The 15,515-nt window shown below is 37.8% G+C and overlaps 1 protein-coding gene across 4 annotated transcripts in view; it reads right to left on the bottom strand.

The window, feature by feature from the left end:
• The window catches only part of TNPO3 (transportin 3), a 91,109-nt gene that overhangs the window by 57,890 nt on the left and 17,704 nt on the right, over nucleotides 1-15,515 (bottom strand). For all 4 annotated transcript variants that reach the window (XM_003407268.4, XM_064289740.1, XM_023544606.2 and 1 more), the window contains 3 exons: nucleotides 4,151-4,351; nucleotides 3,157-3,230; nucleotides 255-411 (listed from right to left, as the gene is read on the bottom strand). In XM_003407268.4, the coding sequence (XP_003407316.1) occupies nucleotides 255-411; nucleotides 3,157-3,230; nucleotides 4,151-4,351 (432 nt within the window). The remainder of the gene's footprint in view (nucleotides 1-254; nucleotides 412-3,156; nucleotides 3,231-4,150; nucleotides 4,352-15,515) is intronic.

Genomic DNA, 15,515 nt, shown 5'->3' with positions numbered 1-15,515 from the left:
TTAACAGTTAGGTAACTCTAAAGCCTGTTTCTCATTTATAAAATACAGATAACATTACAAATAATCAAAGGATTATTTAGAAACTCAAGAAGGACAGTTTCTGAAAGTATTTTGTAAAGTGTTATATAAACGTCAAAGTATTATCATTGCCAAATTTTGCAAAAACCATTTTGAACTAAAACAATTGGATCACAATATAACTACCATGGATTTCTGCCCCTTAGGAAGTAACTTAGTGTTTCCAATCTACTCACCAATAGAGATACAACAGTACTAGAGTAAAAGGCCAAATCTTCTATGATTTCTGTACGCCGGTTAGCTCCAATTCGCAAGGAACGACTATGTACTTCTTCGGGTAACACTGTAAGGATCTCCAGCAGAAAAGGTAGAGAAGTTACGTCATTGCTATATCTGGAAAAGAAAAGGGGCAGATACATCTGAAGTTATTCAGAGTCAGAAAGTACACGTGAGGTAACACTCATCAGAATAATCCATAACTACAAAAGAGGCATTCTCACTACTTTGAGGGGGAAAAAAAGTAGATAAAATCTTTTGGAAAGGTATCTGGAAAGATCTTCCAATCAAAAATTTCAACTCGTATAATCTTTGGCCTAGAAATTCCACTTCCAACAATTTCTCTCTCAGAAAAAACTCACATATACATTTGATCTTCATTATTTGAAGATTCCATATTTACAAACTTGCCTACTCGTTAAAATTTATTAGTAACCCCAAAATCAACACTACCTGCCCTTTCATAGTCATTCATGGACATGCACAGAGCAGTGAAAAATATAAGCTGCCCAATGCATGTATTTCCAATTCAAGTTGAACAAGGCTATGCTCTGCCTTCTTGTTTCAGCTTTCTTATGATAAATAAGTATCCTTTGCACAGTCTTTCTGGCGTCCCCTTTTCTCCTTCTCACATTTTTGTGCTTTTTGGTGGTGATTTAGCTGTTGTAAAATGTATTCGCTTACATCTCAGTTAATTAGCCTAATAATGTGTTTAGTGCTTCTTTGCTGTAAATAGTGCCTGGTATCTTAAAGCTTGCAAGTGGCCATCCAAGACACAACTGTCCTCTATTCACCTGCAGCAACAAAGGAGAGTCAGGAGTAGGAGGAGGATATGGGATGTGTGGCTAATAACAACTGACTCATCTGCCACAAGACCAGCAAGAACTGGATGGTACCCAGCTACCATTACTGAACTTTTTGATCCCAGATTCCATAGAAGAATCCTGATCAAAAGGGGAGAAATGCAGAACAGACTCTGGACATTCTGGAACCAGGGAGGGTGGATGAACCCCTGAAACTACTGCCCTGAGAAAATCTTGAAACTTTAAACCAAAAATATCCCCTGAAGTCTTCTTAAAATCTGAACAATACTTTAGCTTAACTAGTAAAAAAGGTCTGTCTTGAACATTGTGTTCTTTTAAGAACTATCTACGTGGGATCAAATTGACAACAGCAACTTGAAAGATTAGACAGGAGCCTTATGGGGCAATGAGTTCATGTTAAGGAGGAACAACTCAGAAAGGAGGGTAAGAATGGTTGTACAACTCTAAAAATGTAATCAGTGTCACTAAATTGTACATGTAGAAATTGCTTAATTGGTATATGCTTTGCTGTGTATATTCTCAACAACAACAACAAAATAAATAAAATTTGGGAAAAAACTAATAAAAAAAAGAGCCCAGGCTTAGTGCTAAAGTGCTGTCTAGCGTTCCTAAGCATAAGAAAGCCGTGATGTGTCTTATGGAGAAAATACAAGCATTAAATAAGCTTTGTTTAGGTGTGAGTTATAGTGTTACTGGCTGTGAGTTCAATGCTAGTGGAATATTTTAAATAAGGTGTCTTTAAACATCAACACACACAAAACAAGGTTTGTATTAATCAGTTGATGAAAATGCTGTGACGAGAGGCTGGGAGAAGCCTCACCCTGTTATTTGCCCTAGGAGCTCACTATACACTAACTCAGTGTTCACGCCGATTTTACAGAAGATGACTACCGTAAATAACAAGAGCCAACTCTACATGCAAAGATAAGCATCAAAGATATTCACTGCAGCACTTTTTTATAATAGCGAAAACATACATGTTCTCCAAAATTAGGGTAAAAAGGATTATAAACAGCTGTACAATAAAACATATGCAGCCATTATAATAAATGAGATATCCGTATATCATAACATGAAAAGATGTCCACAATCTATTAAATGAAAAAAGTATATTAAACATATTACATATGGGTGAACAAATAAATAGGTACATGAAGAGTAAAATTAAAATGTGTGTATCTATTCATGTATTTATTTACTGGCTATCTATTCAACCACTGACAGTGGTTATTTATGAAATACAGGAGTAGGGGGAGAAGAAGGTGTGCACTTTTTACTAGAAAGCTCCCATACTACTAAAATTTTTTCAATAAGCATGTTAATTTTTAAATTAAAAAATTTTTTAAACAAAAAATAAATTACCCATTAAAGGCTTTAATAACATACTTAGGCTTGGAGGTGAAAAGATCATCTACTTTATTAAAAAAATAATTTTCCAACCAAATACCAAAATGCAAGCAGATATCAGATTATTTTGCCAAATCAAAAAACCAAACCCGCTGCTGTTGAGTCGATTCTAACTCACAGTGACTGTACAGGACAGAGTAGAACTGCCCCATAGGGTTTCCAAGGAGCAGCTGGTGGATTCAAATTGCCAAACTTTTGGTTAGTAGCCGAGTTCTTATTCAAAGTACCAGGCTTCATGTATCTAAAAACAATACTGTCTCTATGATGGATATGAAAGAAATAAAGAAAAAAATTAGTAAGAACAACCTTCAATTTAACATAATTTTAAATATTCTGACAATATTTTCCACAGAAATGCCAATATGCCAGTTAGTGGGAATAAAACACAAGGCAACTGCTACTGTTAATTCAGGGGAGATGGATTAGAAATTATGAGGGTCTTTTACATCCCACATAAAACAGTATTTAAATTTTTAAATGACTTTCTTTTAACCTAACAAAGATTAATATATAATTCTACGTTGATTGTTCAGGGAAGTAAGTCCAAACATCTGGCTGCTGCTAACAAATTTCTCCGTTGAAGTTAATGGTAATTCCAAACGCTAGTATACAATCAATACAAGTTACTTACTTTTCCACCAATGTTTGTACACATCCCTTCCAGGAAGGCATCTGCAGGGCAAGGTCTGCTATTGCTAAAGCCAGCTGAATAAAAAGAAAAGAAATTAAATAAATGAACACAAATAGGGTTACCATCAATATGGAAAGCAAAGAAACTAAATTTCTTCCAAAATATATGACAACTAAGATTGCTCCTCAACCCCCCAACTAAACATATACTGGAAACCCTTCTGGCTAGCCACAAACTGCTGAGATTTTGATGCCAACCTTCAAAATCAAAAACAAGAAAACATCAACAAAATGTCTGAAAGAATATAGATTTTCCTCAGAAACTACTAATATTTACTTTTATTTGGCAATACTATAGAACTTCACGGACAGTGATTATAATTTGCCAAAGGCCAAAGCTACTGACAAGGTTAGACCTCTGACTCACTCCTCAAATAATGGGTTGCCATTCCCTCTTCTTTCCATTTCTCATCTTGAAGCCTCAGGCAAAAGTCTCCTCTTCAAGGGCACTTCTGTGCCAGGCAGAGATCATACCTGAGTATGTATTCACTGAAGCTTCCAGTTTTCCTCTCTAACATATCTCCCTATCTAAGGGTAAGGCCAGATGCTCTAGTCCACCCTGCTTCATCCATGAAACTTGTATTAGTCAATCGGCCCAGAAAGGATTCAAAGAAAAGGCAACTATGGCAACCTTTGACCCAGCAGAACACAGTATTTTTATCATCTGCAATTTTAACAGCAGGGACACATGTGTGCCTCTGAAAACGTGCACTTACTCCCCACGTTCCCCACCCCCACTTTTCGTATTTCAGTTAGTTTGAAACCAAATCACCTTAGATTAACACAAAAGCTTTAAATTTTCACTTTCTATCCACTCGTAAGTTTACAGCAATGAGTCTGTAATAAAGCTGTTACCATTACCTCACATGGCCTAGAATGTTAATCAATATAACCTTGATAATCCAAATTTCCCTAATGAGAAGCACAGGATTTACCTGTGTTACAATGACAGGTGACAAATCTTTCAAGTTCTGGATATGGGTTAGCAATGAGTCCCGTAAAGAGGCATGAGAGTCCGTGGGGAGCTCATAAAATGAGGTCTGAATCTTCATTTTCATGGTCTGTGCGGCAAAATAGCACGATTCCACATCCTGCCGGATCTGCAACAACTGGTCTGAAATTTCCCATGCGTGAACCTGCAAGCAGATCAGAAAAAGGTGTCTTAAAGACTTTCTTCTGAATAATTATAACGCCATACAAACAACCTCAATGCATAAACATTTTAGACCAAAGTACAGAAAGAAAAATCTGACAAACCAGGTATTATTCACCAATTCAGCCAACTACAAATTACATTGTTATATAGACTCTGTTCAACAAAACCATTACCTAAAATCTTCCCAACTCATTTGAGGAAGACATGAGAGTTATCAACTGATCATAAGATCTAATGTTACTGATTAGAATCACTAATTGTGTAGGGGAGAAGGATATAAAGAAGATGTTCCAAAAGTTTCTACTACTACCTAAAATACCGCTGTATGACTTCCAACCCTAATCTACGGGATGAATGTTTTGTCTCTTTTTCCACTTAAATAAGCTTTATTCACTCTGAGAATTGAGTCTGGATGCTGTTTTAATTATCTATGAGCAGGAAAATGTATTTCATAGTGGTCTCAACAGGACCACATTTCAATCTCTAGTTCCTAAACAGCAGAAAAACAATCTTGCCTCAAAAGTGAATATTTCACGTACTTCAATTATTTTCTGATGTCTTTATATTTGACAAAGTGCTACACATCCTACTAAAATCATTTTCACAGGAAAAAATAAACTTACCAATGGAAATAACAAAAAGAACAAAAGCATAGAATTTGGTCTCTAACAGCTAGTCAAAATTATATCCTATCTTGAAAGACAACTTTGGGAACAAAATCCTGCAATACACTGTAGACAACTAATTAAGGCCGATAAATTCTAATCCAAGTCTACACCAAAATGTCTCTTCCTGGGAGAAGAAAGCTATCAGATTATTTTGCCAAATCAAAAAACCAAACCCGCTGGCAATTTCGGCCTCAAATCAGGAATAGGGCCAACTGTAAAGAGAAAGCATATGGACTTCTCTAGTCAATTTTTTTTTTTTTAAGTCAATTTCTTAGGAAGACTAAGCACATCACAACAATACATAATTATTCTTCAAAATCTTTCCAAAGATTGATAAGCAGTAAGTCAAGATAAAGAAACAGGTAGAAAAGTAAATGGCCTGATGAATTCTTAAAGTAAACTGAAAATACAGACCTTAAATTTAATAATTTAGGTTTATTGACATAAACCTTAGTTTTCGATCCAATAAGCTGGTGGAAGGTAATCATAAAACATTAACTTTCTTCCAGATATGGTGAATTTTATTACTTTTTAAAATAAAATTAATAACAAGGTAACAAGATAAACAGTAAATATTTAATGAATTACTGCACTACTAACAATATCAATTTTCCTCTCAAGTAAAATTTCCAACCACAGTTGTTTTTTTTTTAAATTGCACTGTAGATGGCTTACAGAGCAAACTAGCTTCTCATTAAACAATACACAAACTGTTTTTGACATTGGTTGCCAACCCCAGGACATGTCAACATTCTTCCCTTCTCAACCTTAGGTTCCCCATTACCAGTTTTCCTGTCCCCTCCTGCCTTCTTGCCCTTAGTCCCTGGGCTAGTGTGACCCTTTAGTCTCGTTTTGTTTTATGGGCCTGTCTAATCTTTGGCTGAAGGGCGAACCTCAGGAGTGACTTCATTACTGAGCTAAAAGGGTGTCTGGGGGCCATACTCTCAGAGTTTCTCCAGTCTCTGTCAGACCAGTAAGTCTGGTCTTTTTTTAGTTAGAATTTTGTTCTACATTTTTATCCAACTCTGTCCAGGACCCTCTATCGTGATCCCTGTCAGAGCAGTCAGTGGTGGTAGCCAAACACCATCTAGTTGTGCGGGGCTCAGTCTGGTAGAGCCAGCCACATAGTTTTTAGCCATTCATTATCTAACCAGTAACCCAAGCACACCTACAACTTAATATGACATCAAAATATATTTTGCTCAGAGTGATATTTTAAAAAATTATAGCAAAAAGATTCTATAAAAGCTTTGGAATCTCTATAAATGCCCTCATAAAAACAGATGGTGCAATTAGACAACAAAACCAAAAAAACTAATGGACAACATTTATAACAAAACTAGGTAACAAGATTATCTCCAAGAACCCCAAAACACAAGCAGATGGGGACAAACTGGTGAAGTCTACAAGACCTGTGTAGTTTCAGCTTCAGTGAAGGTGGAGGCAGAGGGAAACAGCACAGTGGATCTAAGAACAGAGCACCAAAATAGCCAAAAGCTATTTACTGTAAGAAGCCCTAGTGGCGCAGTGGTTAAGAGCTTGGCTGCTAACCAAAAGGTTGGCAGGCTGAGTCCATCAGTTGCTCCTTGGAAAGAAATGGGGCAGTTCTACACTGTCCTATAGGGTTGTTGTGAGTCGGAATCTACTCGACGGCAATGGGTTTGGTTTGGTATTTACTGGAAAGCACAGGAAGCCAATCTTAGAACAGCAAATGAAAACAGAAGAGGTTTTGCCCAGTCTAATTCAGTTAAAGTCTGAAGAGGATGGAAGACTCTAGCCTCTGTTAACTCTTGAAACTGAATAGGCAGGGCAGGACCCCAAACTGAAGAGAAACTGCTATAAATGGGATAAAAATTATACAGGACAAGTATAATAAAGAAAAAGGAAGAAAATGAACGGAGAACAGAGTCAGAAAATCTCAAGACTTCAAACCATCATATTTAAAAACAGTAGCTGAAAACAATCAATCACACCTCATACGCATGGACAATGAATAAGGAAGACTGAAGGAGAACTGATACCTTTGAATCATGATGCTGGCAAAGAATATCAAATATACCACAGACTGCCAGAAGAACAAACAGATCCGTCTTGAAAGAAGTACACCCAGAATGCTCCTTAGAAGCGAGGATGGCGAGACTTCGTCTCACGCACTACTTTGGACGTGTTATCAGGAGAGACCAATCCCTGGAGATGCTTGGTAAAGTAGAGGTTCAGCAAAAAAGAAGAAAATCAACAAGAAGATGGACTGACACTGTGGCTCCAACAATGGGATGAAGCAAAAATAAACGATAGAAAGCAACTTAGGTCAAATGGGATACCTAATTATAAGGGGGGAAAGAAAGGGAATAGTAAGCAGAATAACACCACTACAAGTAGCCAGAAGCAGATAAAAAGTTAACCTACTATTTTAAAATGACCTAAAAGACATTAAGGAAATGATACAAGATAAGAAGAACAGAATTGAAAATTTCAGAAACAGGTAACAGAACTTATAAAAGAATTAGGAATTTAAAAAGAAATCACACCTGAGATGAAGACTAAACTAAGAGAAACTTCACAAGAATGTCTAAACATACCAGATAATACCTTAAGACAGAGTGAAAAGGAAAGCTTTTAAAAAATCAAAAGAAATGAGGAAAGACAAAAGAAGATTCGTGCGAAAGTGACAAATATTGAAGAAAGGCAATGAAGATCTGACATACAGATAACAGGAGTCCGTGGAGGAAACAATCACTAAAAACTGTAATTCAACAAAATATTCCTGAAATCGGGGGGGAGGGGCATGAAATTACACATTGAAAGAGCACATCACATACTGAACATAACCCAAAATACAAGTAATACCAAGACACAATTTAACAAAATTAAAATACTTCAAGAAAAAATAAAATCATTTGGACATCTAGATAAAAAGAGCAAGTGACTTATGAGGGAGAGAAAATCAGATTATCTTCTTCTCTGAAAGGGATCTTCACTGGCAGAAGAAAATGGAATAACAAACTAAAGATATTCTAAGAAAAGAAAATGTGATAAAGATTTTATACCCAGTATAAATGTAACAAACTTGTACATGCAAGAATTCAGAATTTACTGCTCCCATAAGCCCCTCCTAAACAATCTGCTGAAAAATGAGCTTCAGACAACCAAAATGATTAGAGAGAGTGAGACATCAACGAAAGGACTGGGGGTGAATATTAAACATGTAGTTATAAGGACAGCTAAGAGTAAATGAGGATTGAAAAGGAGAAAGATGGTATGTAATGATTACATGCTCTGACAGTGCAGATATAACTACTAAAGAATGTTTTCAGTAAGCATGTCGGTGGCGATATCGTCAGTGCTGTTAGTCTGATGTTCTGTGTTATGTGTTAACACGGAATAAAGCAGATACTATTCTAATTCTATCACCCTTTGTGTCCTCGACAACCTGAATTCTCTGTATGGAAGGAAACATGGAGGTAATTAATATGGAAAACTTTTAAGTTAAAGACCTTCTAGTACTGAGTTTGTATGAAAAGTATGTGTATAAATTCATGAAGTAGTTTGCCTTTAAATATTATTTATACACCTACTTACATATACATAATCTATATACACACATACATACACACACAATTTCCTAGCTCTACCCATTGAAAGCCCTGGATACGATGTCCAACCCACTAGCAACAAGCACTCTAGTGCCCAGGTCGTGGTTTTTAAATTAAATTTCCCACTAAAAGAAACCAGGGCTCCTTGGAGAAATGGCTGATTCCAGGCTAAAGCAAGAAACGTACAAGATGAGCCTATGATATCTGTCATATCAGGTAGCAAGGAAGCTATCTGAGCCTACTAAAGTCATGACAAAAAGTACTGAGGAGCCACCTTAATGAGGCTCTCAGTGGCCAAAGACAGGGCAACTTGAGCTTTAGCAAAGGAATGAAATGATCACATATTTAAATCCATGACAATTCCTAACGATAAAGAAAGAAAAAAAAAAAAACTGGTCACCATAGAAGACATGGTGACCACAATGACAGCACATAAACCCACTATCTTAGAATTCAGTAAATAAAGGGAGGAATCAAGCATTTATCCTAACTTTCCTATATTAATTGTGCCACTGGGTAACCAAATGGTAGATGAGGGGAAGTATCTCTTCATACAAGTATTCCAGCAAATAAATGAAAAAGGAATAATAAATTTAGAATATCGTCATTTTGCAGCCCACAACTAATGCATCCAGGCATTGAGCAACAACAGCTGATTATATCACAAAAAGAGAATGAGGTACATTAAAGGTAACCGTAAATTCCTTGCTACTCCTTCACTGAGGGGTAGGATATAGTTCCCCTCCTCCTGAATCTTGTTTGGCTTAACTAAAAGAATATGGCAGAAATGGCATTCTAAGACTTCCGAGGCTAGGTCAAAAGAAGCTTTGGAGATTCTGTCGTATCTTAAACACTAACTACTCTGAGGAAAGCCAACTGCCATGTAAGAACTCAAAACTACTCTAATGGAGAGACTTGTAGAAAGGCCCTAAGACTACACGGAAAAGCGTGAGGCCTAACTGAGTACAGGCCTCTAGCCACTCCCACCAGAGTGCCAGGCATGTGAACGAAACTGTCTTATAACCTCCAGACCAGCTCATCCACCAAATGGATGCCTCATGGGACAGAAAAATCATCCACTGAGCCCTGCTCAAATTCCTAACCTACAAAACTATGAGGTACAAGAAAATGGTTTTTAAGCCACTAAGTTTCGGGGTAATTTGTTTCACAGCAGTAGATAATCAGAACAGAAAGACATCCAGGTATCATGTGCTTCCTGATAAAGGAACATGATACCCCAATGCCATCGAGCCTCTGGATGTGACTACTAATCTGCAGGAAATACAGAGGAGAGTACAACTGCATCATGACTACATGCTTAGCAAAATCCAGACTGTGGGAAGCTCCACAAGTCAAATAATTGACAGACAATCTATAGAGAGACAGAACCTGCAGGTTAAAAGACACTCAAACAAAAAAGCAAGACTCAACCGCAAGGTCAGGAATGCCCACTGGAGGTATAAAACTCAAAGGAAATGCAAAGTACGGATTATAATAAAAGGACGGTGGTTGTTCTCAGGGAAAGGGAAGCTGTTATGTTAAACAGGGAATAAGAAAGAATCCCAAAGTGGCCAGTAAAATTCCATTTCTTGACTTTGGTCATAGTTATAAGCACGTCCACACACAATAGTTTACTACATGGGTTTTGTGTGGTTTCCTGTATCTGTGTTTAAAAAATAAAACAACAAGAACAAAGGCAATATTGCCTATTAAACTGAACTAGCATAAAAAAAAAAAAATTTTTTTTTTTTTAGTATGAAGTCTGACTGTCAACCCACCAGATAAGGACCCTTGTGAAAACGTTCATTGTGCAGTGCCATGTTCTGCTTTAATTTGATTTGCAGAAACCAGCAAAAAACAAAACTGTATCATTGTTGATTAAGTACGTTTCTTACTTAACCATTTCTGTCTCTTCAAAAGTAGAAAAAAGTAAAGATCTCAAAAACGGAGGGCAGAACCAAAAAATAAAAAAACTATTTGCCTCTAGGGAAGTGATAAACTCAGGGATTGGGAATGTAAAGAAGATTTAGTTTTCAAGCACCTTTAATGATGTCTGAATACTTTTTTACCACATAAATCTGTGTAAAATAGAATCCTTTTTGTAAAAAAAAATTTTTTTTTAATAACTTTTATTAAGCTTCAAGTGAACGTTTACAAATCCAATCCGTCTGTCACATATAAGTTTACATACATCTCACTCCCTACTCCCACTTGCTCTCCCCCTCTTGAGTCAGCCCTTTCAGTCTCTCCTTTCTTGACAATTTTGCTGGCTTCCCTCTCTCTCTATCTTCCCATCCCCCCTCCAGACAAGAGTTGCCAACACAATCTCAAGTGTCCACCTGATATAATTAGCTCACTCTTCATCAGCGTCTCTCTCCCACCCGCTGACCAGTCCCTTTCATGTCTGATGAGTTGTCTTCGGGGATGGTTCCTGTCCTGTGCCAACAGAAGGTTTGGGGACCATGGCCGCCGGGATTCCTCTAGTCTCAGTCAGACCATTAAGTTTGGTCTTTTCATGAGAATTTGGGGTCTGTATCCCACTGATCTCCTGCTCCCTCAGGGGTCCTCTGCTGTGCTCCCTGTCAGGGCAGTCATCTATTGTGGCCGGGCACCAACTAGTTCTTCTGGTCTCAGGATGATGTAGGTCTCTGGTTCATGTGGCCCTTTCTGTCTCTTGGGCTCTTAGTTGTCGTGTGGCCTTGGCGTTCTTCATTTTCCTTTGCTCCAGGTGGGTTGAGACCAATTGATGCATCTTAGATGGCCGCTTGTTAGCATTTAAGACCCAGACGCCACATTTCAAAGTGGGATGCAGAATGATTTCATAATAGAATTATTTTGCCAATTGACTTAGAAGTCCCCACAAACCATGTTCCCCAGACCCCCGCCCCTGCTCCACTGACCTTTGAAGCATTCATTTTATCCCGGAAACTTCTTTGCTTTTGGTCCAGTCCAATTGAGCTGACCTTCCATGTATTGAGTGTTGTCTTTCCCTTCACCTAAAGCAGTTCTTATCTACTGATTAATCAATAAAAAACCCTCTCCCACCCTCCCTCCCTCCCCCCCTCATAACCACAAAAGTATGTGTTCTTCTCAGGTTTACTATTTCTCAAGATTTTATAATAGTGGTCTTATACAATATTTGTCCTTTTGCTTTTTTTTTTTAAACAAAGGGAGTGAAGTTTAACATCATGCAGGAGTTAGTTGTGCATCCTTTCTGCTTCCTAAACAACCTGATGCACTCTCTTCAAGTCAAGAATAACTAGCAAAAATAAATTAAGTACAAAAAATCTGTTTGAAGACATTAAAGCTTTCAGACAGCAAGGACCCAGAGGAAAGGGGAATGAAGAGAGTTCAGCTCAATATCTGGCTCCACTTTTACCCTTAAGGCATTTATTTGCCTATTTGAAAGCAACCTATACGAGGCTGAGAAGCTGAAGAGCGCTGGTCAATCTCCTATGACTGTGAAGATGAAAACTCAAATTCAGAGCCTGCCAAGAAGAAGGGCCCTGGTAAATGCTCCAGACTTTCAGTTGGGACCCCCAAGACTGAAACACAGCTTAGAAATCTGCTCAATCTATCTTGTATTAAAAGATCTGGTTTTATCAAAAAGACCTGCAGGAAGCAAAAGAATATAATCTCAGGAGAAAAACATCATTATTATTCCTTCAACTTTTCATAAACAATATCGAACATCTATCAAACAAAGCAAAACCAGGTGATCAAAAAATAAAAAACATAAGTAAGGAAAAAAGCAGACAATAGAAAGTAACCTATCTAGATAATGAGATTATCAGACAAGGACTTTAAAATAACTGTGATGCCTTAACCAAAGTGATACAACTTGGCATCGCCAATAATGTGACAAACATATTATGTGCCTCCTGATGTGAGGAACTGAAAAGGATAAATTATTACTTATGTAGTATTCTTACGAGGTAAATTCTCAATAAGATATATTAACACGATAGCCCCAACAACGGACTCAAACATACCAACGATCTTGAAGATGGCATAGGATCAGGCAATGTTTAGTTCTCTAATACAGTTGCCATGAGTCAGAGCTAATTTGATAGCAACTAGCAAGTATTCTTGCAAAAAAATGTTTAACCTGAATGTAGTCATGAGGAAACAAGCAGACAAATCCAAATAGCGGGCATATTAAAAATAAATAAAGGTAAAAATGGGCCTGGATTTGTTTATTAACGTTAATATCCTAAAAGAAAAACAGAAATACCCCATGGAACTAAAGAGACATAACAAAGAAGGCAATGCATTATCTTTGATTAGATCCTGCATTAAGAAAACCCATTGCCATCAAGTTGATTCTAACTCACAGCGACCCTATAGGACAGAGTAGAGCTGCCCCATAGAGTTTCCAAGGAGCACCTGGTGGATTTGAACTGCTGACCTTTTGGTTAGCAGCCACAGCACTTAACCACCATGCCACCAGGGTTTCCGGATCCTGCATTAGGGGAGAAAAAAAAACCTAAAAATCTATAACCTGAAACAACTGGGTGAGTTTGAATATGGACTGTATATTACATATTATTATATCAATGTTAAATTTCTTGAGAGTGACAATGGTTTTAGTTTAATTTAGAAGAACGTCCTTGTTCTTAAAACATAAATGTCAAATGTTTAGCGGCAAAGCATAATAAGGTCTATAATTTACTTCCAGAAGGTTAAACACACACACACACACAGAGACAGAGAGACAGAAAAAAGCAAATAGGGGACTGTCAAATTGAGAAGGGTATACAGGTGATCACCATACAACACTTTCAAGTTAAGAGGTTTTTGAAAAACTAAATAGTTGATTAATATATTCAAGGAATTAAGACAAATTCAAGAATTTCTACTAAGAAATGGATGTATAAAAAAAGAAATGGAAACTCTAGAAGTGAAAACTATAATAACTGAAATTAAGCAAAAAAAGAACCCAGTAATAGGTTAAACAGCAAATCAGATAACTGAGGAAAAGATTACTACACTGGACAATAGGTCAACAGAAAATAGCAAGACTGAAGCACAAAGTCAAAAAATGATGGAAAATAATGAAAACGATGCAAATGGAACATGTGGGACAGAGTGGAAAAAGTCTCATATACATGTAATCAAAATCCCAGAAGGAAAAGGGAGAGCATGGCAGAAGCAGTCTCTGAAGAAAATGCTTGAGAATGTTCCAACCTGATTTAAAAAAAAAAACAAGCTACAGATTTAAGAAGCCAAACAAAATCCTAAGGATAAAGACCTAGGCACATCATAATAACAATACTAAAAAACCAGAGACAAAGAAGAAAATCATACAAGCCAGAGAAAAAAGATACATTACCTTCAAAGGAACAACAATTAGGCTGACAACTGACTCCTAAACGGAAACCCAAAACTTACTTTCCAAGTGTTTAAAATAACTACCAATCCGTTATTTTATGCCCACAGGAAACATTCTTCCAAAATGCAAATAAAATAAAGACATTTTCAGACTTAAAGGAATAGGAGACAGTTCATCAGCGACAGAGCTGCAAAGAAGAAAACATTAAAGGGTGTTCCTCAGGCAGAAGAAAAACAATCCTGGACGCAAGCACGGAAATTACAAAGGAACAAAGAGCAATGGAAAGGCTATATAAAGTGAGTAAATCTCAGTGAACACTGACTATATAAAGCAATTGTATCTTGTAGAGTTTAAAATCTATGAATAAAAATACCTGAGAGATGTTCCACTTCCACCTAAGATACAGAAAGATGGAAAGGACACTGCTTTCAAGCCAGCGATTCACAAAAGCAAATAAAGTACAGAAATAACTCCTTAAATGCCTCAGAATGCTGAGATTCCAGGCGATCAAGCAGACTGAAATCCAAGGAAAACAGACCCCTCAGAGACCGGAAGCAAGCACTGGCTTACCAGTGGCTGAGCAAAGAAGGAATAGATGGAGAGCACCAGACAACCAGTTAAGAAAAGTTCAGCTAAAATCTTCAACAAATTGATAAAGGTCAAGTGTAGGTATGCAGAACCCCTAGGACTCACAAACACAAGGGACATTCACAAGCACTTGCGGGATCTTCTTCACAGACCTCCAGCGGGTATTCATGAGAATGACTGAGGGCGGGGCAGGAGACCAGAAAAAACTTTTCGTGGTGCAGCCCTTCCTGGAGAAGAGGAGCAGCCACAACTGCAGAAAAGGCACAAGGCTCTGCCTGGACCCTTCTCCCCTACTGAACAAGATGTCGTAAGTCCCTGGGGTAGGGCTGCAAACCAAGTCACTCTCAAGGCACAGCTTAAGACTTGCTGCAGTTGCAGTAAGGGTGAAAGAAAAACACCTCTATCCCTAGAGGACAGGCATAAACAATTTTGGGCCCACAACACTACACCAATAACACAAGAGGTCTCCGACTATTGTGGGCGGTGCGAAAAAATCCATTCTGCACAGAACTTGCCAGATGCCAGGCATAGTATAGCTGTCACGGGGAAGGATTACTGAGGAAGCCCCACCAACAAGACAATGGACACAGGAACAGCTTAAGATCAAGGGTACTGTTGTAGGCCGCCTTCAAGTTCACCCTCAGATGACGGCAACCTCATATACAATGGGATAAAACCATTGTGATTCACAGGGTTTTCACTAGCTGATTTTTAAAAAGTAGATGGCCAGGCCTTTCTTCCTAGTCTGTCTTAGTCTGGAAGTGCCACTGAAACCTGTTCAGCATCATAGCAAAAACAAGCCTCCACTGATAGACAGGTGGTGGCTACACTTGAGGTACAATGATCAGAATTCAAACCCAGGTCTCACACATGGGAAGTGAGAATTCTACCACTGAAACACCACTGCCCCCCAAAGACTAGGGGCAGACTACAGCAACAGAGAACATCCTGTCCCTATTTCTA

Source organism: Loxodonta africana, chromosome 8 (assembly GCF_030014295.1).
Source record: "Loxodonta africana isolate mLoxAfr1 chromosome 8, mLoxAfr1.hap2, whole genome shotgun sequence".
NCBI classification, from domain to species: domain Eukaryota; kingdom Metazoa; phylum Chordata; class Mammalia; order Proboscidea; family Elephantidae; genus Loxodonta; species Loxodonta africana.
This window is presented reverse-complemented; position numbering and strand designations above follow the sequence as displayed.